Raw genomic sequence first — 20,734 nt, forward strand, 5'->3', positions numbered from 1 at the left:
TAGAAGGTTAAGGAGTGGTGGGATTTCCGACTCCCATCCTATCCCTTCCCAATGACCAGCCTACCGTAGACCATATAGTTGCATGGGCGGGTGGACGGAGGCTAACTAATTGGAGACAAGCAATATCAGGATTGGGGAGAAAGGTGTGCCTACTATCAAAGAAGATAATGAGAAATTGATTTGCGGGGGTATCTACAATCAGCTGGAACAGGGGGCAAATAGAATGGCTATCTGACGTCGACGAAAGTAGAAAGAGTTACCACAAATTCAGCACACTCCAAACAGCTGTCAAGACCATGGCCAGGTGCTGCTTCTGGGCTCTTGCAACTCCTGCTGATAAAGCGCCCGCTGAGCTTACTGACGGCAGTGTCGTTGAAGATGCACCTGTCGGCGCCCCAATTCTGGCCCCAGAGCCATTAGCTACAACCGATGTAACTGGATGAGAAACCTGGGTGGCACTGGGAACAGAATCAGTTCCAACGCCAATTTCCAGTATGTTGTCCTTCGTCGAKTTGAAATTTGTGTTGGCGATAGATATCTCGTTGTTGGCTATGTCATATACGACATATGCACTGCGCAAGAATGTGTCACCGAGAACCGCAGTACTGTCCCCGGCGGGGACAATCCCAAATATACAAGCACGTGCACCATCTCGGAATCGAAGGTCGCCCGCGTCCAGAAGAAGTTCGTCAATCATAACCGTGATATTCGGGGATGAAAAAGTATATGTTATATTCATATTTCTTTCCGCCAAACTGCATGGCAGGTAACCGACCCCGCTCGAAGGTTCATATGAGACGTTGAGGTCACTATAAATGTTCTCGACGATGGAGTCAGGAAGATAGGTCAAAGAGCTGCCGGAGTCGAGCAGTACCGCCGCTGGTAAGACATCTGATGAGTAAGCTTTATGATGCGACTCCGAGTCTAACGCAAGTCCAGTCAATGCGATCACAAACTCCGAATATCGCCCGTTGACCTTTTGTATGGGCAAAGTCTGCAGCTCTCCGAGATACTTTTCTGTATTGACACCCCCGAATAATATTGATCCTGTGTTCGATTCAAGATCATTTAACCAAAGGCTGTAGGCGTTGGATTTGATCAATCCCTGGTCGACCATTGCTTGCGGAAGGTTTGGGTAAGCGTCTTTGCCGTACCGACCCACCTGAACCTCATTCGACGGGTAGCCAATTCCTAGCACGCCTTCTATATGAAGGGAAGCAGCATTAGTTCCCTACACTGAAGCACTGCAGGTACATGCAGAGCGGAAATTCGTCCAATCCCAGGCTGGGGTCGACTTACCCGAAGAACTAGATGAGTATCCTATTCCAAATTGCAGGTTCTTTAGTGCTGACCCTCCAATATGGAGTATATCAGTTGCATAATCGCCAACGGCGCCGGTTCCATCAGCGTATGATATGTTGAAATCGGATGAAACATAGGCATATGTTGATGAGGAAGCAGGGTCATAAGAACCGGATATGTTGCAGGAATCGCTCGAAGCCGAGCACAGTGTTGAATTAGCCGCGTTGCACCATACATCGCTACTCCCAGTGTCGAGAACAAGGCGCAAGGCTTGCTCAGGGGTGCCGAGAGTGACGTTGCAAAAGTACAGAGTTTCCTGGTTGAATGTAAATATGATCCGACCGATGAACCGAAAAGTCAACTTCTGGGGGGACATCACTCACCTCGTTATCAAGCGTTTGGCCGACTGTCTTGTCTCGTTTTCGCCGAACTCGGTCCCTCGCCACAGGGTCTGAAATAATGCTACGCCTGATGTCCAGTGAGACCACAGCAGGAACATCCCTCTGATGCAGTGTTAAGCAGGCACCACGTTTCATCGTCAGACACGCAATAAAAAGGAGAGATAATATATGCCGCATGATGGTCCTGCTATGATGCTATCTCGTACAACTAGCAGAGTCGCTAGTGAAGTGGCCCAGACTGTATAAAGCCGCAGAAGCTGTCGAAACTCATTCATCAGCAGGTATTGAGAGAATAGCGCATCAGCTGAAGATAGTCTGGATGTTTTCAAAGCCTAGGACACCCTTGGCACATACGCCTGTATTGCGCCCCTAGGATGAACTATTCGCTATAACAGAAGACCTACTCTTGTGTGATATGGTATTGCCGGTATTGCTCGCAAACAAATACAATGGGTCAATCACCTTCGTGTACCGACACAATAAAGGTGAACAGCAGATCATACATCGCTTTGCCCAGCTTTTCAGGCTAGAGTTACCCGGGGATAGTAGGCTCGGTCAACCCAGCACAGTCGGAGGGGCGGATAGGTGCCAATTTCAAGCATCATAAATATCATGGTGTGTCGGCTGCGTCGTCATCAGTGGTGGGCCCTTGATCGCTTTCAGACTTTCAGTAAGTTTATGGTTCCAATGGGTGTGGGGGGCGCTGCTAATATTCCGGATGATCATCGGGTGAATAAGCAATATTGTAAATCMGTAGTGCTAATCCAGTCCCACTTGAGAATTTAGTGTACTCCGAAAGGATTGAGAAAGAATCTGGAAGCCTAGCCACGAGGCCTGGGGCTTTAGCCATCGCCGCAAACAGCCACTATCGGAGAATGCGGAAACTGATTTTCAGATATTGCTCAGTCAAGTTATTCAATGTTCCAAGGAGCGCCTAAATATTCTACCGTATCCTGACTGGGATTTTAAAAGTACTCCTGATGACGCACAACCCTGCTCGTAATTTATAATGATATGTAACATGTCCAGTTGCTGCATTTTTGACTAATAATACCCATTGGTGGTGGTTACTGGGAGCCTAGGTCCTCTCAAAGTAATCCAGTATGTTTGATGAAGTTTGCTAACATAAGGCACTCGCTTCTACACTGCATGCTCCTGGTAATGCTCTCACTTCCGTCACTCATCTTTGTCTGCTTCTCTGGGCTCCATTTCCCTTGGGCTTTTTCAGTGCTTGCCACGCAATGAACCTACCTACCAGCCTGGGCTCTGTTAGGCAGCAGCCATTGTCTAATATGGATGACGTATACCTGCCCAGGTAGATGACGTACAGTACACTGCCTGCGATCTGAAGTGAATTCAATCCCGGCACAGGGTGTTCTCTAAGCCATAGTTCCCACTTCTTTCACTTATCCAAGTGAGATCCAATCAGCTATACACATACTATATATACATATATACTCAGCTATACACATACTATATATACATATATATACATACACACACACACACACACACACACATGATATGATATGTATTTTATTGCATAATCAGCAGCTGAGAAATAGTCAGGTGATAGTGTTGGGTAATTTTTGATAGTGGCCATTAATATGAATCGACCCTCAGAGTATGTCTACCAAATCTATATACGTGCCCAGCAAAGCACAATGACAACATATATTAAGGGCTAAATCAAGCCCATGGCGACTTTGACTTGCTCCATTGTCAATTCAGCGTTGAGCCGCGCGGCTTCACAACCCTGTTCTGCTATAGAATCAAGGTAGCCAGTCTGATCTCCTATAAGTGAGAGATACTTCTCCCTTATTCCCTCAAGGTGATTGGACAACGTGCTGGCCAAATGTTCCTTCAAAGCGCGAAGACTGGCTGAACGGTATTCCATGGCTATCTCATGGCAAGTTCGACCGTCGAAGTGACTCAAGATCTCTATTAAATTCGCCACCCCTGGCCGACGCACTGGGTCATATGTTATGGTCAATTCCGAGTCTGTGAGCGCAGCATTGATCTTCTTGGAGATATCTGCAGGCGAATCCGTAAGAATGATCCTTGAGCGTCTGTCGGCATGGGACTTGGACATTTTCAACGTCGGTTCTTTGAGGGACATAACCCGCTTAGCAGGCGCTATTGATAGTCGTCAATTTCCTATCACAGGGCCCTTCCGCAAGAACCAAAACCCACTTACATATAATTGCCTCTGGTGACGGGAAAATGGGCCCATATACATGATTAAAACTGTTCGCAGTGTTCCTTGAAAATTCAAGGTGCTGCCTTTGATCGTCTCCCACAGGAACATGGGTAGCTCTGATCTACATCAGTAACGTGAGAATGCGCCAATGACTGACCAGCGTACCTATGAACTAGAATATCCGCCGCTTGTAGAACAGGGTATGAGAACAATCCCAATCGCAACCTTGACCTCGCCGCCGAGTCTTCCAAATTTGCGTTATCAGGCAACTGAAGCTTGCTCTGGACGACGTCAGCTAGCGGTTCCTTCTCACCATTAAACCATGTTGGCAGTTGGTCTGGATATTAACCTTCCACTGTGTCATTCGGGAGAGATATCCCATAGAGGCTATTGTACACAAAATCCAAAACAGTTCGGCATGCGCATGGACCTAATGATATGGTCAGTAGACTTTACAACGCAGATTAATACTGCATACAGCGGACTGGTAGAAAATTGTTGAGCGATTCGGGTCTAAGCCAACGGCGATGAGTGTTGCAAAGGTCTCTTTCCTCCAATTTCGTAACTGGGAGGCATCTTGTGGCACTGTCAACGCATGCAAGTCGACGATAGAGAAAAACAATCTTGTCCCCTCCTTCGCAGCATTCTGTAGCCGTACCCATTCGCGCAGAGCCCCGAGATAATTTCCAAGGTGCGGTACACCAGTTGGTTGAATCCCGGAGAATATGGTCTGATTGGCAGCTGAAAATGATTTCGCCGTGTCTGAGCTACTCCATCTGCGGAAAGCTTCTCTCGACGTCACAGGTTTTCCTGCATGAATGCGAGGTCTCCTTGCTCCACGCAGAACTCCGAGAACTTGAGTGTTGTGGCAATTAGATCCCTGCATATCCGATCTGTTGACTGAGAAGGGAATTTTGGTGCAAACCGCATTTGTGTGGAATTCTGTTCTGAAAGGATATAATGCTTAGCACTCCAACAAAATATTTAAACCACGTGATACTTCATGATGCTAAAAACTCAACCACTAATACTTCAAGTACTACACAGAAGCCGGATCCTGAGGAGAAGTATACTGATACTGCCTTACAGATTTGAGTATCTCATTGATGACTAAATGAAATTACTGCGTGTGTTGATGGGCCCCAGAATAAAGTTGGTTGATTACCGAGATGCTAAGAGAATTATAAGCAGTAAAACCAACCCAACCACAAGCACGAGGTCAATCCTTGCGAATGTCTGTCAAGGGACTCTTGTTATGAGTGAAACGCTCATTTTCTAAAAGATCAAATACTGCGCTCTGATCTGATCCGTCACTCCGATGACCGAAATGTGAGAGGTAAGGTTCAAGCGACTTCTCGATATCGGGCAGTGCTTCATCCATGTTCCGGGCCACGTCTAGATTCAACACTCCATAAGCATATAGTCTTAAAACGATTCCAGCCTGGCAGTAATTATAGAGGGAGGAGACCATACCAAGGCTTTCGTGATCCCACACATTTGCTTTCATACCAACGCCATAAAACGCGTGTTTACGTAAAAAAGCCAGCCATGCCTGTACAGCTTGGGGATGCCCATCTTTGATCTGAATCAACCGGCGGAGTGTTATTCGCTCGAAGTTCTCCTGACTTTTCTTGTGAACGAAATTGCTCCGCGGGAAAGTCCAGCGCTCGACGATCCGTGGCAGAGGAACCGGCCCCGAAACAGGAAGTTCCAGGTAATATGCAGCGCGTACAGCAAAGTCGGCAAAAAACTCCAAGTTGCGAACGCTATAAGACCTGAGTTGAAGATCGCAGACTGGCAGACCAAATTCAGGTTTCCTCCGAAGTGGCCGAAGATACAACGCTTGTACGCTCCGCGGGAGTCGGGCCTTCTGAGCAACACTGTCCAAGCGCTCTGACCTAATTACCAATGAGCATGGCGCATCACAGAATGCTCGCAGGGATCTAGATTACCGACCATTCTTTGACGCGTGGCTCTGACGAAGGCGCTGGATCTCTTGATCTGAGCATGGTTTGTTAGTCCAGGAACTTTACCAACAGAAAACGAATCCAACAGGTGAAAAAGGCATTTCTAACAATTCTGAGCTTGTGACTGGATCGCTGCGAGACTCAGACGACCTAGAGTTTGCGATGTCCAGCTCGGCTGAAGAGGCGATGCTGCGAGAGGCGGATATGGCGAACTTTTTCAGTAAGATCAGCTTTACAGGCCACACTGCGAAATAGGAATTTACTTCTGAATACCTTCAGATGCCTAGCAGCTCGTAAAGGAAAACGTGGACCGAGGGAAATTGACATAGTGTGTCTGGGCAGGTCGACTGATAGGTGGTTTACAGACACACAATCCTGTCAACTCTTGCGAAGATGCTGAGATACCTTGGCTTTTTTCTGCCGGACACAACTAGAGCAGAAGATCCGGTCAATTAGATATTCTGCTGACCGCCTTGTCTACCTTCAGGTAACACTGCCCCCCATCCATCCATCCACATAGTAGTCCTTAAGTGACAAGTCAACGGCTTAATATTATTGTTCCGGAACATTTACATGTTGCTATACTTAAAATTCACCCATCATTATTGTTTCCAGAGTGCTCACCAGGCAATTCAAAATTTATAAGTCCATTACGTCCATCCCTTCCGCTGGTGGATGTCCTCACACTGTCTTCCACATAATCGTTCCTGCCCCATGCCAACAGATATTTTACACCATTGCACGGGTCAGCTGCAGTCGATCATTGTATCCTACGTTTTATGACATAGTCTGTGATCCTTGAAGAACTACCAGCTCTGCTTAACAAAATCTCGAATTTGGAGGAGATGTCTGGTTGCGCTCATGTACCTAGTGCATGTAGAGTAGTGAAACTGTGCAGCAATAAGACCACGCCTACGTATAGACGAGCTAGGCTGTACTCAAGTCAGTAGGGCTGAAGAAAAACACATGTTGGTGAAGCAGATTAATATTACCAATGCCTAAGAAGCACCTATTATTCTGAATTCCATTCTGTTCAAATGATGGATTATCAGCGCCTGAGGCAAGTTATTGGCGTTTGATTGGAGCTTAGACCGTAAGCTGATTTAACACAGTAGTCATGGAGAAATGAGCATGTACACGGCACACCCTCATCTCACGGGTGAAACAGACTGTCGTGTTCGTGGAGAGACTGAATACCCTAGCCCTTTGGGATCCACTTTACCTCTGGGAGTGGCGCTTACCTCTTCATAGTTAGGGTAAGCTAGAAAATGCTTTAGAGCATTCATTCAATAATACACCTAAATCGAAAAACGGAACTTCATTTCCTCGCCTCACTTTCCCACTGATTAGTCTATTGCAGAGCAGAATGTCGCCAGAAGCACCAAAAAAAAAGTCACTATTCGAAGAGGCGGTTGAAGCTTTCTCTTACTTGAAGGAACGTCTACCTGAAACTCTACAACACCCTCGTGTTGCAGTTGTTTGTGGCTCTGGTTTGGGAGAACTTGCAAATACCATCCATGATGAGCCGCGAGCAGAATTTGAATATTCTTCCATACCCCATTTCCCTCGTTTGACAGGTAAAAAATGAAGTATTGAAACTCACTATCAACCTGCTGTTTTCTGACCTCTTGAAGTGCCCGGACATGCGGGGAAACTTGTCTTTGGACTACTTGCCCACCATATCCCAGTCGTTCTCATGGTGGGCCGTGCACAGTGAGAGCCCTCAACTCATTCCCGGTTTGAATATTAGTATTGAAAATTGTTAACATTTTTATTTCGCATGCAGCTACTATGAGGGTCACTCGATACATCAAGTGACATTTCCAATCCGGGTTTTTAAGCTTCTTGGAATTGAGACTATTGTTTGTGAGAACCCCGCGCTTTCTCCGGCACGAGACACTTTTAGTAATCGTGCACAAATATATAGTAACAAACGCCGCCGGAGGCCTCAACACCGAATATGCGGTAGGAGATATCGTTATCATCAACGATGTATGTTTAATATAACACGTGCGGATGCTGCAAGCTAGGCTTACTGACACTGTCGAAAAATCGCAGCACATCTTCCCTGCAGGATTTGCAGGAACACATCCCCTGCGAGGGCCAAACCCGGAGGAATTCGGACCCAGATTCCCTGCGCTGTCTGATGCATACGATCTCGAGCTCCGTCGCCATGCACACCAGGCATGGAAAGCAGTGACAAGCGAAAACAGTAAACGAAGACTACACGAGGGTGTATATGCCTTTGTTGGGGGTCCCAGGTGAGTAACTATTTCTCCACGAGCATAAACTCGTATGCAGTATGCCCTAATCATTCACAGTTACGAAACTCGAGCTGAGTGCCGTATGCTTCGCCAAGTTGGTGCTGATCTGGTGGGCATGTCAACCGTACCAGAAATAATCGTCGCGAGGCATTGCGGCATTAGGGTACTGGCGTTCAGCTTGGTAACCAATAATGCGGTCCTCTCTCCAGTTCCCCGAGGAGATGATCATCTTCTTCAAGCCAAGGACGTGAAGGAGCTGGATTCCATATTGCAAGAAGGGAAAGCAAACCACGAAGAAGTCCTCGAGGCTGGCCGCACAGCAGCCATCGATATGCAGGTAAGCCTCCGCATTGAGCGCTTTATCTATGTGAATTGGTATTGATACGGCAGCAGAAACTCGTCGTGAGGGCCATATCAAACGTCTATGAGCGCCGATAGCGTCCAGTCCGTGAGTTGATCATGATTCGGGCTGCCTCACCAAGCAAATGCCACGATTGGAGGAGGAGCGCACAAGAGCAATTTTCTGAGACGACCATGATGACGAGACCTCTTCACAAGTGGCTAGGAAATGGCAAGTCAGCAGAATAACTCGACCGTTGTATCGAAGCCCTCATTGGAATTATGTCCTTCAACATCTGCGGAATTCGTCTCATTTTCTTTGACGGTTTCTTTTCGCACGAAGGTTTTTGTAGAAAGATCTTTTGCCGCTTTGCTTCGATGACTGGATCTCCCTGTATTTAGATGCAAAGCGTTTGGTTTCCCGCTCCAAAGCCAAAGCATCTTCAACGAAGGTCTTCTTGCGGTCTTTCTTGACAATGCGACCGCTGAAGAATTCCGTTGGACCCTCAATAATTGTTCCCAACTGAGAGTATTTTGGAGGCTGTGCCTTGCCGCCTTCTTTCTTGTAATGCCGCTTGGGATCTAATACAGAACGCATCCTGACGAGTTGAAGATCTCTTTTGAGCTCTGTTGTCAATTCTGTCTTTGGAAGATGGAACCAATCGGCACCAGCGGTCGGCTTTTCCTGTAAAAGATATTAGCAAAGAACTATCAATAGGTCACAAGACGAGCTGGATGTGGACAGATTATGCTCAGAGTAACTATGAAAATTTTGCTCTCATTGGCGCAGCGCAGGCCAATACGGACTGTTGAAGCTGCATCAAGGGCTTACGCAGTGGGAAATTTTCCTCATAGCACGGATGGGGAAAGGCGAGACAAGATAATCACGAATCTTACCTTATGTGTTGAGTGGTTGACAGAAGACTGCTGGGTTTTAAGGGCGGACAGGCTCTTATTTGATAAAGTCATTTGCAAGGGATCAATGATGCGTTTTGTATCAGCTGAGGCAACATCGTCTCGCTGCGCAATATAAGATTGTAATGAGGAGTCAGTTGTTAACTTCGGAATGCTATAATAACCACACCATCAGCAACAACTCAATTGACCTTGAGTATAAGGAAGACGCTTACTTCGAGAAGGGCTTTTCCGAACGGCCAATGGCTTGGCCCGGCGAAGTGCTCGTTGGCTGATCTTTACATGTTTGCAGTCGAGATTCAGCTTCAAGAAGCAGCTGTTCTATATCTTGATCATTCAGGCCACCCTCTTCAAGAGAATGAACTCTACCACATGCTTCTAGTTGCATATTCGTGGGAGCTTGGTGAAGAGGAGGTAAAGCAAAGCAGCGAGGAAAGATTTGAAAGAAAGAATTTATGGTGGAAAATCCAAGTCCCGTTTAGCTGTGTTGGGGATAGTTAAATCCCGTGATGCCAGTCTATTAGTCATCATCCTATGCATAGCCAATCTGAGTAATGATCCGGGCACCATCACTCAATGTCAGTATCTCAGGCAACTGCTCTTTTAGATATGGATCTAGTGCGTATGGATCATCATTCAAATATCATACAATTTGGTTTCGTTCTTAATCCATTAGTAGGAAGCAGTCCCTCTCAACTATTCCAGCAATAGAGACGCAAACTCTACTCGTATCTAAGGTACTAAATATACATTCAAGAGTGTGTAAACTCATTACGTATTACATAAGGTAGCTTTGCCGTCATTTCAATTAACAATGTACTTACCGGGACCCAATGTAATGTTATTACCTTCGATCCTGGCGGAACTCCCTTTGACAGCTGCATTAGCTGTAGGTGGTTGGGCAAACCAGGAAGAGGGGGATATAATAGGACGGAAGAACATAGGGTTTGTATCAGATCTCATCCTCAAAGTGTAATGCAAATATATTGGATCAGAACCGTAAACGCATCAATGAGAAAGATATGAGACTAGGGGTAACCACCTCGTCTCCATCACCTGTTGCCTTTGAGCGAAGATACCGCTTACCCCTCAGTTCCATCTGGCGGAAGTGTTTTAAATTTGCTCGAAATTGAAATTTTATCGCAGTATTCTTGCACGGTGATATGTGTACTTTACCATGTTCAATTTGTTAGTGTCCCATCGAGGTCCTAATGTACTTAGTGGAGTGCGGACCCTGCTAGGCTGTAGAGTAAGACAGCACACATAATAGTACAATAGGTAGGTATCGTAATGCTTGGCGCCTGTTTCACCGCGCTCCTTTGACGTCGACATCTCCGTAGTAACCCAAGTAGTTACATTTCGACAGTTCGCAACATATTGCAATCTTATTCTGCATCCTGAAGAGGGAGAAGAAACTTGGCGATTGTTATTTTTGATCTATTATATTCACAGAAATCGGAACCTCCTACCGGGTCGTACCGTCAGTCACCTAGCAACGCCTTGGGGAGCAACATATCTCGATACTACCACTGTTATCCTAACGTCTTGAAGTGCTTCATTCCCTTGTATTTGACGCCTCTTATAGTTCGTCGCTGCCAGAGCATCTCGGATATGGAACAGTCTTCGCAGAGTACCGGACAGCAGCAAGGTAGACAGCAGCCAGTGTATGACACCAGGAACGGCGGACATTATGGTGAGTAGTATCTGTTCAACTAGATCCTATGTTCCCAACATCTCATCAAATATGGAAATTAATACGTTCTTGTAGGTGCCAGTGCTGCGGTATGGTGGACTCGAATCAGCGCAACCATTATCTAGCTTGCGATAAAAACTGACTTGCAATATGACAGCTTTCAGCCCAGGGGTATGCCCCCGTTGCCGAGCTTTATACGGGGACATGGGCGAATGCAAGTAACCAAACCTAGTGATTTTCATTATGCTGATGATAGAAAAGGTCAATCAAGGGCTACAAGGCACAGCCCGCGACATACTAACGACCTACTGGCAACACATTATCAACCATCTCGAATCGGACAATCATGACTACAAAATTCACCAATTGCCACTGGCCCGTATAAAAAAGGTCATGAAGGCAGATCCCGAGGTCAAGATGATCTCCGCAGAGGCCCCTATATTATTTGCGAAAGGCTGCGATATTTTCATTACAGAACTCACTATGCGGGCTTGGATACATGCTGAAGATAACAAGCGACGCACGTTGCAAAGATCAGATATCGCAGCAGCCTTATCCAAATCTGATATGTTTGATTTCCTCATTGACATAGTACCTCGTGAAGAGGCAACATCCCATGCGAAACGGTCGAGCCAGGCAACCGCAGGTGCTGCAGGTTCCTCCACTGCAACAGGTGCCCAACTGCCACCTTCTCAACATGGTGTCCAACATCCCCCGCACCATATGGGTCCCCCAGATTACGGTTCTCTGGGACAGCATGGCATTGGACAAGACCAAGAATATCGGCAGCCAACGATGTACGGGGGAGCCGTTCAGTCGGATCCAACGGCCGCGTATGGACAGCCGCAATCCCAAATCTTTGAAGGAATGTACAATCCTTACCCACATCTTCCGCCACAGCAGGTATGCCAAAACTCTGCTCAACATATTTGAAGTCCGCAATGCGGCATTTCGGTACGCAATTCAGCTAACCATGTTCATTCTGAAAGTGATTATTTGCAGAGGTTCAAGTCTCCATGGGCAGGTTAACGAGTATATTGGAAGTTCATTGTCACGGCGCCGTGCTAATAGTTTTGTTGCTAGTATTATGATGGATTTTGTGCCTATCACTACAATGGAATTTCCAATGGAATCAGACAGTGTGGTTCGCAGTATGCTTAACATCGACTCCGGGCGCTAATTTTATTTAAGCTAGCAGTAGGGGATTGGTCGGGGGCTTGCTGAGGTCAGTGAGAGAAATCTTGAGACATCCAATTTTGAACGTTTCAAGACTTCTTGCCGAACCTTGAGGAAAGTGTTGTGAACTTATCAGTCTTTCCCGAATTGTGAACAGTGCGTGTAAGTCTGTAATACAATCAGTAATCGGCCCCTCCCGGATATTTGGCCATATGGAGACGCACTTTTCTAAGAGGATAGGGCCATTGATAGCATCCACGCGGCCATACTTCTTATTTCTTGTAGAAATATCGTAAAACTCGTCCGTATTATCCGCCTGCATGAGATGCACAGTCTGTTGCAATTCGTCGAGGTTCTCCCGAAGAATGGGCACACCCAAGCTGTCAACAAACTGAAACAGATATTCAACATCTTTCGCAAGGGCCATCACTCCGTTGGGATTGATGCTTTTTACGTCTGAGGAGAGCGGCTGTGCCTGTGGAGGGAGCAGGGATTAGCCAGTTTTTATATCAAGGAATTGTATGGTATTACCAAGATCATATTCGCCGCGTGGCTGAGAGCATCGAAGTATATGAGTTCCTTGATTTCTGTTGGGAGACCGAGCAATGTTGAGTTCATTATGTTGGACAAAAATCGGGTCAGTGTTTGCATGTAATTGCTGGGCTCTGTCGGAGGCGTGAGTGCCATCCAGTCATACTCTGCAGTTTCAATGAGATCATCAATTTTGGAATTGACGACCTCAAAGATTCGCTTCTCTGCTGACTTTTTGTTGCTTCTGAATTTCTCTGTCGCTCTTAAGGATATCGGACCGCCCGCAGCACCTTGGGATCGAGCCGCGGCGAGAAGCTCCTCAAGCTCACGGCACGCTGATTCAAAATGCTCCAGATTGATCAAGATCTGAACAATCTGGCCCAAATATTGCGAAGAAAGACGCTCAACGAGAGTATCGCAAACTTGGTTTGAAAGAAGCTCATCCAAAGCCTGTAACCGTCAGAATGTACTTTCTATGTTTTCGAACTCATGTGTGACTGACATCTTTGAGAGTATCATCAATCGTATGCGGATGCGAGAAATCTTCATTGGCGAAGAAATAAAACTGGTTTAAGAAGTTGCGGATGTCAATGCAACACAAGGGATACATTTGAGAAAAAGGCAGAACACATGGAAACCTAGTCAAGTTAGTGAAGAGGACGCAATTCTCACAATGGAGACTGTGGATGTACACTTGTTCCTCCCTTGGCTTCTCAGGATTGTACCAGCTGACATTGAGGACCTTGTCATACTCATCCAACGATTGTATCGGCATGGGCATATAATCGTCCGTGGACACGATCTTAGGGTTCAATTAGCAAGGACAAGTCGATCATGATACAGCAGCATACCTCCTGGAAGTCATCACTGAATCTTTTCTTGAGAAGTTCGGCATATCTCTTGAACAAAGTCAAGAGCAATTCATCAAATTTCCCCACGGAGAACTCCCATGTCTGTGTCCGCAGTGGTCAGTAACTGGGGAGGGGCAAGAACATCAGGGACAGCTCCGAAATCATGGACCAACATTCATTGTTTGCATAAATAATGCAACGAGATTTTTGATTTTGAGCAAACTCTCAGCATTATCAACTTCAGGAAGCGCTTTTGAAATGAGGCCCATGGCAGTCTGGCACATTGAATCCCAGAGCTCATCAACCTAGTCACAAGCATTAGGCTTCATGCTGAGCAAATGGTCAGGAGGGGGGGACTCTACGTCGACAGATGACCTCAAGTCTGGCACTCTCTTCATGGTAGCACGCTCTACGATGGCAAAGCCTGCCATTTCTTCTAGAAGGTTGTGTAGACAAGCCCCGTCCTCATCAATCAAAGTTATTGAAGAGGGAATTAGAAGCTCTTTTTGTCGGCGACGGGTATTAGCGTATTCCGTCCGAAACTTGTCCATCTGCCCCAGTGATTGATGGATGTGTAAACATTCGAACAGGGGCGTGAAGTCAACTTGCAGTTCTTCATTCTGTAATAAATCATATTCTTCGTGCTCATCCGAAACCAGCTCAATAGCAGAGTTCAGTTTGAAATGTCTGAGGTATGGTAGCTTCTGTGCCCTCTCCTTTTGTCTTGTCTTCCGGCATTCTGTGTGGTAAAGAGCTATTTCTCCGAGAAACTGAGACATCTCGCGGATTCTGTAAAGCCAAGTATTCAGGTCAGATAGCACGGCCTCCGCTATCGCTCGCTGGGTCGCCGGTACTGAGCGCTGTATCATGTCGGCAATTTTATATTGGGTCACGTCCTTGAGGTGCACATTTTGGAGTTCCTCGAGCGCCCGTAAAGCCGCATAGTGGTTTTTCTTGGCTAGCAGATCATGAACTTGATTAGCTAGACGTAGCACCTCCAAGCAGTCCTGGATGGCGCGAGATGTCTCATCAATATTCTGTCGGTGACTGCGCGATTCTACCAGAGCCTTCTTTTGTTCGGCGAGACGTTCGGTGCTAGCTTGAATAGATTGGTTCAGGTCAAGGATCTCCGCGGTCAAGCTCACTGTTCCTTCTCTGATACGCAGAAGGTGATTGATTGAAGACACAAATTCCTGATGGTTTGTGTTGCATATCGTTTCTATCTCGGCTTCTTTATCGCTGGCGAACTTTGACAAGGACTGCAATAATTGAGACGTTCGATTGCCGACGCTATACTCCCTGATTGAGGGAATCAATTGATCAATATAATCCGTGTCCGATGGAGAGATGATGATCTATGATGCATTGAATTAGCTTAGATATGGGACGCCTGCTGCTTTGAACTCACTGAATTCAGCACATTTGATGGTTCACTACGCGAAGGAACCATTGACGGCATATTCAATGCACTAATCTCCCTGTCTGCGCAACCTTGATTGTCAAGTGAGGTTGTGTAAGGATAGTCAACTTCCTAGGTTGCTAATACAGGGAAGCAGCACAGGTGCCCTGTATCATGTATACTTTCTAGAAGCTAGAAAGGATGAAAATGCAGAGTTATGCTGGAGTTCTGAAGTCGCGTGCAGGCGTGTAGAGATGACCTAGATATTTAGTGCATGTACTATGAACTTTTGTATCTTATCTTTATGTCTCTAGAAAGCCGGCTGAAGGGCCTACGTCAGGATAAAGTATAAGAGCTCCATTTTTATTATGGTCCGTGCGTTTGCCTTTTTTAAGATATTAAGCACTAACTATTACTCCCTGGATTAAGTTACTTTAACCCTAAACCAACAACAATGATCATGGTGCATATGAATATGTTGAAAGTATGGGGCGAACATCCTCAATGTAGAAACTAGCTATGAACCTCACTATCCCTGGTCCTATCTGTAGGACCTTGGTCTCCAAACTTATTTTACTGGAGTGCAAAGAAAGAGGACATCATTCGAGACAGATGGCTTTAAGAGGGTCAAAGGAGGAAAATGAAAACCAGCCTACCTTGGACAAGTGCACCAGCATAATGTATAGCCAGGTAGGTCTCTTGGAAAAGATCTAAGTCCTACATATAACTAATTAGCTTCATTAGTTGGGTTGGGTTGACATACCATGAAATACAAGTTAGAATTACTTTCTATAAGAACAGTAAGAAGGCGCCAACATGACCCTCCCCCCTTTTACTTACTCTTTGTCTAGGCTATATCATGTCCTATAGACCCTGAAAGAGACGCAGATCCTGCGACATAGTGTTTCTCGTGCATCTATTAACCTACTTAAAGGGTGTGATACTAGCTTATAACCTGTGAGGTCCCTATTGCCTTTAAGAAATGCTTTAACACTGACCTAGGATAACAGCATCTCTGTCATAAATGGTGAGGCCTAGAAGACAATAGTATGATGGTCTTTTTCTTTTGGAAATTGATATAGTTAGGGCCTATTTACCCTGGCGATTGTTATCATATCACTCATTTGCGATGACAAATTGTACACATAGTAGCCCCGTTGATGTCGCCGGGGCGTTGCTCTTCATCTTCTCAAGCTGTCTCTGTTAACTATTTTATTTTTGTTCTGTGCCATCTCTCCTTTTCCAACACTCTTGAAATCTTTCAAAGTCAGGCCATTTCCCCATGCTCCTCTAATGGTTAAGACAAGTGCCACTTCCCTCGAAATTCCTACCCCTTCTTTTCTTGAGCTGTAATCGCAAGCATCTTTAATACTCTTCGCAAATTGCTCATCGTTCTCAGAAACGGCTGTCACATATTACTGAAGGCTCAGTAACTTGACATTGTTCCCACACCAGTTCGTTCTCTTGTAATGAGGGCCAACAATTCCTCTCGTGGGTTGAGCAGTCCCTGTTCGACGAACGATGGAATCTCGCCCAATGGATCCCCCGATACCAAGCTTACAGCCTTCTCACCCGAGGATGTACGATCTAAAGGTCGTCCTGAAACCGATGTTGCTAGCTCCCTCGGCGACGCCGGATTCCGCACGCTGTACACAGTGTAAGTGCACTACGAAACGAATATACTTCTCTGTTAACACTGCTTAGGCACCCAGCCGATCCATTTTTGGTGCCTCTAAACACCTCTAATCGCGTGCAGCTGTCCCCAACCGCAGCAAGCTTCACCCCTATTGGGCTAGCCGGCAGTGCTGCGAGTGACATCCAAGTTCGCGGCCGTTCGAATATCGGCTCCTTGAACGCTCAAGCTAATGTTGAAATCCGCGGAGCCAGAAGCGGACCCGGGGAAGTATATGAGCAGGGCCTACCGAATTATGGGCCTATTGGTCGTGCTCCAATCGCTCAAAAAGGCTGTCCAGCTGGCATTTTCGCTGGAAAATTTGACAACGACAAACGCAGCCGCGCATTTGTTATCGAAAATGTTCCGGCTAGTCTTAACTTCATGTCTTTGGCCGGTTTCTTCAATGTACGTTTCCAGATTAGCTGCTCATGTACTAGAATGCTAACTCTGCAAAAGCGTCGGGAGTTTGCAACTCTCAGAGGACCGGTTCTTAATGAACTCAGCTCTTTGGGCAAAGTGTATGTTGCATTTGCAGATAGTCGTGAGGCGAAGAAGGCAATTGAGAAGATTCGCCTTCTTAGGCCTGAATGGCGCGTTTTCCCACTTACTGCGAAGGAATATGTGCAGCATTCCGAGCCATCTCTTCTCCAGCAGACATCGGATTATGAAGGGCATTTGCTTGTGTCTGTGTACTACGACAGCCGAAATCCCACTTTCAACTCACATGCTGTAGCGCGCTCCTTACAAACACTTGCGACGACGTTTGGGGACCTTAAGGCATTCGATCTACTTCCCAGGGGACAGGACAATGTCAGCGAGTTCCACCTCGAGTTCTATAACACGCGTGATGCTGACAATGCAATGGTGACACTAAATGGCACCACAGTTGATGTAAGTGAAACCTTTTTTTAAGCTGTTGCTTTTCATATTCCGCGATATCCCCGCAGTCCGCTTAGTATTGTAAAAGTGTCAGAACTTGCTGATGCATCATTTGGTAAAGGATTGTATTCTGGAGATTGCTCTGTTCAAGCCCGACGTTACCGAAGACAAACCATTCAACGTTCTGCCTACCCCATGTCCAGTGAAGGATGGAGGTTCACGCTATGGTACTTCATACCAAAGAAGCTCGCCGTCTGCCCCAACACGCCCGTTCAGAACGCCTTATATGGAGCTTAGCCCCACTGGCCGCTCTACTGTGCCTTCAGGAGAGCACGCCGGCCTTATGGATTGGATGTCCAGTGCAGGAGAGAAAACCTTGCACTCTCCTCGGCGCGAGATCAGTCGTTATCCTGATGCCCGTGTTATTAGCCAGAATGCCGTTGATATCGAAAGGATCCGTCTCGGCTTAGATGTCAGAACAACTGTATGTATGATTGGTTATGCCGTCATCATCTAGGGACTGACCTACTAAATTTTCAGATCATGCTCCGCAATATCCCGAATAAAATCGATCAAGTAAGTCCAACGCTTGTCAACGGGAGCGGCACGGCATCTGACATGCTTAGACTATGCTCAAGACGATCGTTGACGAGACCAGCCACGGGAAGTACGACTTCATGTATTTGCGTATTGGTAAGAAGGAGCACTCTTGGTTTAATTTCAAGATGAAGCTAACTCTCAGCCTTCTAGACTTTGCGAACAACTGCAAGTGAGTTGATTACTCTACCCATGCGCAGATCCTTGTTGACCTGATCATACTCACATTATTGTCAGCGTCGGATATGCTTTTATCAATTTCGAAGACGTAAGTCATATGGGACCGTTTGTCCCCTATCCATGTTCGAAAAATGGCTAACAAATTGCCAGCCCATTGATATAATCGATGTCAGACCCCCTTGTCCCCTTCTTGCCACCAATTTTACTGAATTAACAATAGTTTGTGAAAACGCGAGCTGGGCGTTCCTGGTACGAGACGCTCGTACCCTCTCTGTTAAAATACGCTGACAATCAACTAGGAACTGCTTTAACAGTGACAAAGTCGCGGAAGTATCGTATGCTAGTAGGTGCCACCTGCTGAACGACGAGATTGGACATTCTGACACCTGGATACAGCGATTCAAGGCAAAGATTGCCTTATACAGAAATTCCGAAATAGTTCGGTCATGTTGGAACATCCATCGTTTCGTCCAAAGGTCGGTGCGGCATAATCAAGATGAGACTAGATAACACGAAAACTAATGAGTGTAGATTTTCCACACCGGCACTGGGCCTCTTGCTGGCACAGAAGACCGTTTTCCCGGACCGGACAATCCTTCAAAGATGCGTCGCAGCATCGAAAATGCTGAACACATTGGTAAGTTCATATTTCTCTAGGACAACATGAGGGTTTGCTAACAAACCATGTCATCAGGATTATTCGCACCCCGTGTCGGACAGCAATATCGGGACGAACAACGTCGACGCCGTTCACAATTCGATCGTGGGACTACCGCTGCTGAACGAGAGATTGTATATGTCCAGACAATTGCTTCACATCCCTTTGGTGTTAATAATGGCCTGAGAAGTGCTCCCTGCACTTATCCTACAACCATATGGTACGATCCGATGATCTCTGCACGCGGTCCAAGAACGTCCTAGTGCCAATATCACCCCAGAAACAACCCTTCTCCGAACGTGGCTCCGGCTCCTGAAGTTCAGGAAAATAGATTAATTGAAATTGCGAGAAACTACTTGCGAAAAAAATGTCGATTGGGACTTGACCTCGCTGGCGATGCAGTACCTTTCACGAACTCGCCTTACCCCACTAACTTCTTGTTCCCGAGTACAGCAGACACTCGGAGAGAGGAGAGATATGACCGACTTTCTGATTCAGAGGAGAGAACCATTCAATGCCCTGGTTGGCACGCATATGGGTTTCAGTTTGAGTCCAATGTTGGGTTCATCTCCATTTGGAAGCCCATCTCTGTGAGATTTAGGTGTCTTTCCTCCTGGTGTCTATTCTGAAATAATGATCGAAATTATGTCTCCTCCTTTACTCTCTTTTCTTTTCTCCATTTTTAGGAGATTAAAGTGATCAATTCATGACTTACCTTTTCCCCTGATTGTCTTCATTCGTAGACTGTCTCTATCTGAAAGCGCAAAAATTTCTTTGTAGCCGACCTGACCGCCTTCAGTTGCTTGCATGAGCGGCATCAATTTCTCCGCAAACCGTATGCGTGCTATTTGCTCGACGTCGCCGATCAACTTCGTGATGAGATAACGATTTTCCGGGTGTGGTTGGAGTACTATTTCTTATCTAGCTACGTAGCAGTTTGACTGCAGAAAATAAAATACCGAGCCAGGCTACAAAGGGCATCGAACCACGGCGTAGATTTTCTCTTTCATCAGTATTCTATTTTCTAATAAATTTTTATTTTTTTTTTTTTTATTATATATTTCTTTTATTTTTCTTTCTTGCTTGCTTGCTTTCATTCTCTTTCTTTTGTTCTTTACCTGCGTCACGCCCATTGCTGGCATCATCTCATTCCTAATGAGAAGCCCTCGCGCAATGGATTTGAAAAGCTTGTTATAGTTTGTTCCACCCGAGAGCTTTTTTAGTTTAACATTTTTCTTCAAGATTCATGAGCAGCTCGTTGCCATCAGCTTACTTTAAAGAAGTAATGGATGTCAAAGAAATCATAGCTTTACATTCACTGCTTCATTTAGTTTTCCACCGAAATAAGAATCAGCACGGAAACACGAAATGGTGGAAGTGGTTGTCTATCTTAAAACGCATCACTCTGAAACTCACTAAGTCGTTGGAGATCGGCGCATTCCATACTGTTGGCCTATATAAGGAGCATCTGGCTTTGCATGTCATTCCACATTGTTACCTGTAAGTCACGCTATCATACCCTATCACCCTACCATTGCTTTCTAATAGCTCGGCCCTTTAATTTTTTTAATAACTAAACATGTATCAGAGCATTCTCGACGGTCATAGCCGATGGCCAGTTTTCTACAATAGGCACAGTACTGGTAGCTGCGCTTGCTCGTTTAACCAAAGCGACAGGAATAGACCAGGAGATGAACTCCTTGCGTC

At 46.0% G+C, this 20,734-nt stretch overlaps 8 protein-coding genes across 8 annotated transcripts; 3 read left to right on the forward strand and 5 right to left on the reverse strand.

Annotated features, from left to right (window-relative positions):
* Nucleotides 1–256: 256 nt before the first annotated feature.
* Nucleotides 257–1,880, reverse strand: Asppvi_008810 (pepsin-like aspartic protease; the record flags this gene model as incomplete). Its single annotated transcript, XM_043304675.1, has 3 exons — nucleotides 257–1,203; nucleotides 1,300–1,618; nucleotides 1,686–1,880. 3 exons carry the CDS (start codon nucleotides 1,878–1,880, stop codon nucleotides 257–259), a joined length of 1,461 nt encoding a protein of 486 aa, XP_043160610.1.
* A 1,507-nt stretch (nucleotides 1,881–3,387) lies between these two features.
* On the reverse strand, nucleotides 3,388–4,789 carry Asppvi_008811 (tryptophan--tRNA ligase MSW1; the record flags this gene model as incomplete). Its single annotated transcript, XM_043304676.1, has 5 exons — nucleotides 3,388–3,839; nucleotides 3,901–4,019; nucleotides 4,069–4,184; nucleotides 4,253–4,333; nucleotides 4,382–4,789. 5 exons carry the CDS (start codon nucleotides 4,787–4,789, stop codon nucleotides 3,388–3,390), a joined length of 1,176 nt encoding a protein of 391 aa, XP_043160611.1.
* Nucleotides 4,790–5,122: 333 nt separating this feature from the next.
* On the reverse strand, nucleotides 5,123–5,912 carry Asppvi_008812 (mitochondrial 37S ribosomal protein uS10m; the record flags this gene model as incomplete). Its single annotated transcript, XM_043304677.1, has 3 exons — nucleotides 5,123–5,298; nucleotides 5,377–5,801; nucleotides 5,860–5,912. 3 exons carry the CDS (start codon nucleotides 5,910–5,912, stop codon nucleotides 5,123–5,125), a joined length of 654 nt encoding a protein of 217 aa, XP_043160612.1.
* A 1,324-nt stretch (nucleotides 5,913–7,236) lies between these two features.
* On the forward strand, nucleotides 7,237–8,572 carry Asppvi_008813 (purine-nucleoside phosphorylase; the record flags this gene model as incomplete). The annotated part of the gene is made up of 7 exons (XM_043304678.1): nucleotides 7,237–7,447; nucleotides 7,505–7,583; nucleotides 7,657–7,736; nucleotides 7,798–7,862; nucleotides 7,929–8,131; nucleotides 8,192–8,471; nucleotides 8,528–8,572. The coding sequence occupies 7 exons, from the start codon at nucleotides 7,237–7,239 to the stop codon at nucleotides 8,570–8,572; spliced, it is 963 nt and encodes a 320-aa protein (XP_043160613.1).
* Nucleotides 8,573–8,783: 211 nt separating this feature from the next.
* On the reverse strand, nucleotides 8,784–9,776 carry Asppvi_008814 (Fcf2 domain-containing protein; the record flags this gene model as incomplete). Its single annotated transcript, XM_043304679.1, has 3 exons — nucleotides 8,784–9,158; nucleotides 9,371–9,542; nucleotides 9,604–9,776. 3 exons carry the CDS (start codon nucleotides 9,774–9,776, stop codon nucleotides 8,784–8,786), a joined length of 720 nt encoding a protein of 239 aa, XP_043160614.1.
* A 1,223-nt stretch (nucleotides 9,777–10,999) lies between these two features.
* On the forward strand, nucleotides 11,000–12,014 carry hapE (CCAAT-binding factor complex subunit HapE; the record flags this gene model as incomplete). The annotated part of the gene is made up of 4 exons (XM_043304680.1): nucleotides 11,000–11,081; nucleotides 11,157–11,170; nucleotides 11,239–11,295; nucleotides 11,343–12,014. The coding sequence occupies 4 exons, from the start codon at nucleotides 11,000–11,002 to the stop codon at nucleotides 12,012–12,014; spliced, it is 825 nt and encodes a 274-aa protein (XP_043160615.1).
* A 332-nt stretch (nucleotides 12,015–12,346) lies between these two features.
* Nucleotides 12,347–15,098, reverse strand: Asppvi_008816 (Rab GTPase-binding exocyst subunit SEC15; the record flags this gene model as incomplete). Its single annotated transcript, XM_043304681.1, has 9 exons — nucleotides 12,347–12,425; nucleotides 12,482–12,732; nucleotides 12,789–13,238; nucleotides 13,291–13,426; nucleotides 13,481–13,590; nucleotides 13,640–13,741; nucleotides 13,813–13,944; nucleotides 14,002–14,994; nucleotides 15,048–15,098. The coding sequence occupies 9 exons, from the start codon at nucleotides 15,096–15,098 to the stop codon at nucleotides 12,347–12,349; spliced, it is 2,304 nt and encodes a 767-aa protein (XP_043160616.1).
* Nucleotides 15,099–16,507: 1,409 nt separating this feature from the next.
* Asppvi_008817 (putative meiosis protein MEI2) lies at nucleotides 16,508–19,290 on the forward strand (the record flags this gene model as incomplete). Its single annotated transcript, XM_043304682.1, has 13 exons — nucleotides 16,508–16,695; nucleotides 16,743–17,118; nucleotides 17,170–17,604; nucleotides 17,714–18,076; nucleotides 18,133–18,168; nucleotides 18,219–18,361; nucleotides 18,427–18,457; nucleotides 18,520–18,537; nucleotides 18,590–18,618; nucleotides 18,669–18,712; nucleotides 18,766–18,845; nucleotides 18,901–19,006; nucleotides 19,064–19,290. 13 exons carry the CDS (start codon nucleotides 16,508–16,510, stop codon nucleotides 19,288–19,290), a joined length of 2,076 nt encoding a protein of 691 aa, XP_043160617.1.
* Between the last annotated feature and the right edge of the window lie 1,444 nt (nucleotides 19,291–20,734).

The sequence above is a fragment of the Aspergillus pseudoviridinutans genome (genome assembly GCF_018340605.1).
Source record: "Aspergillus pseudoviridinutans IFM 55266 DNA, scaffold_6, whole genome shotgun sequence".
Classification (NCBI taxonomy): Eukaryota; Fungi; Ascomycota; class Eurotiomycetes; order Eurotiales; family Aspergillaceae; genus Aspergillus; species Aspergillus pseudoviridinutans.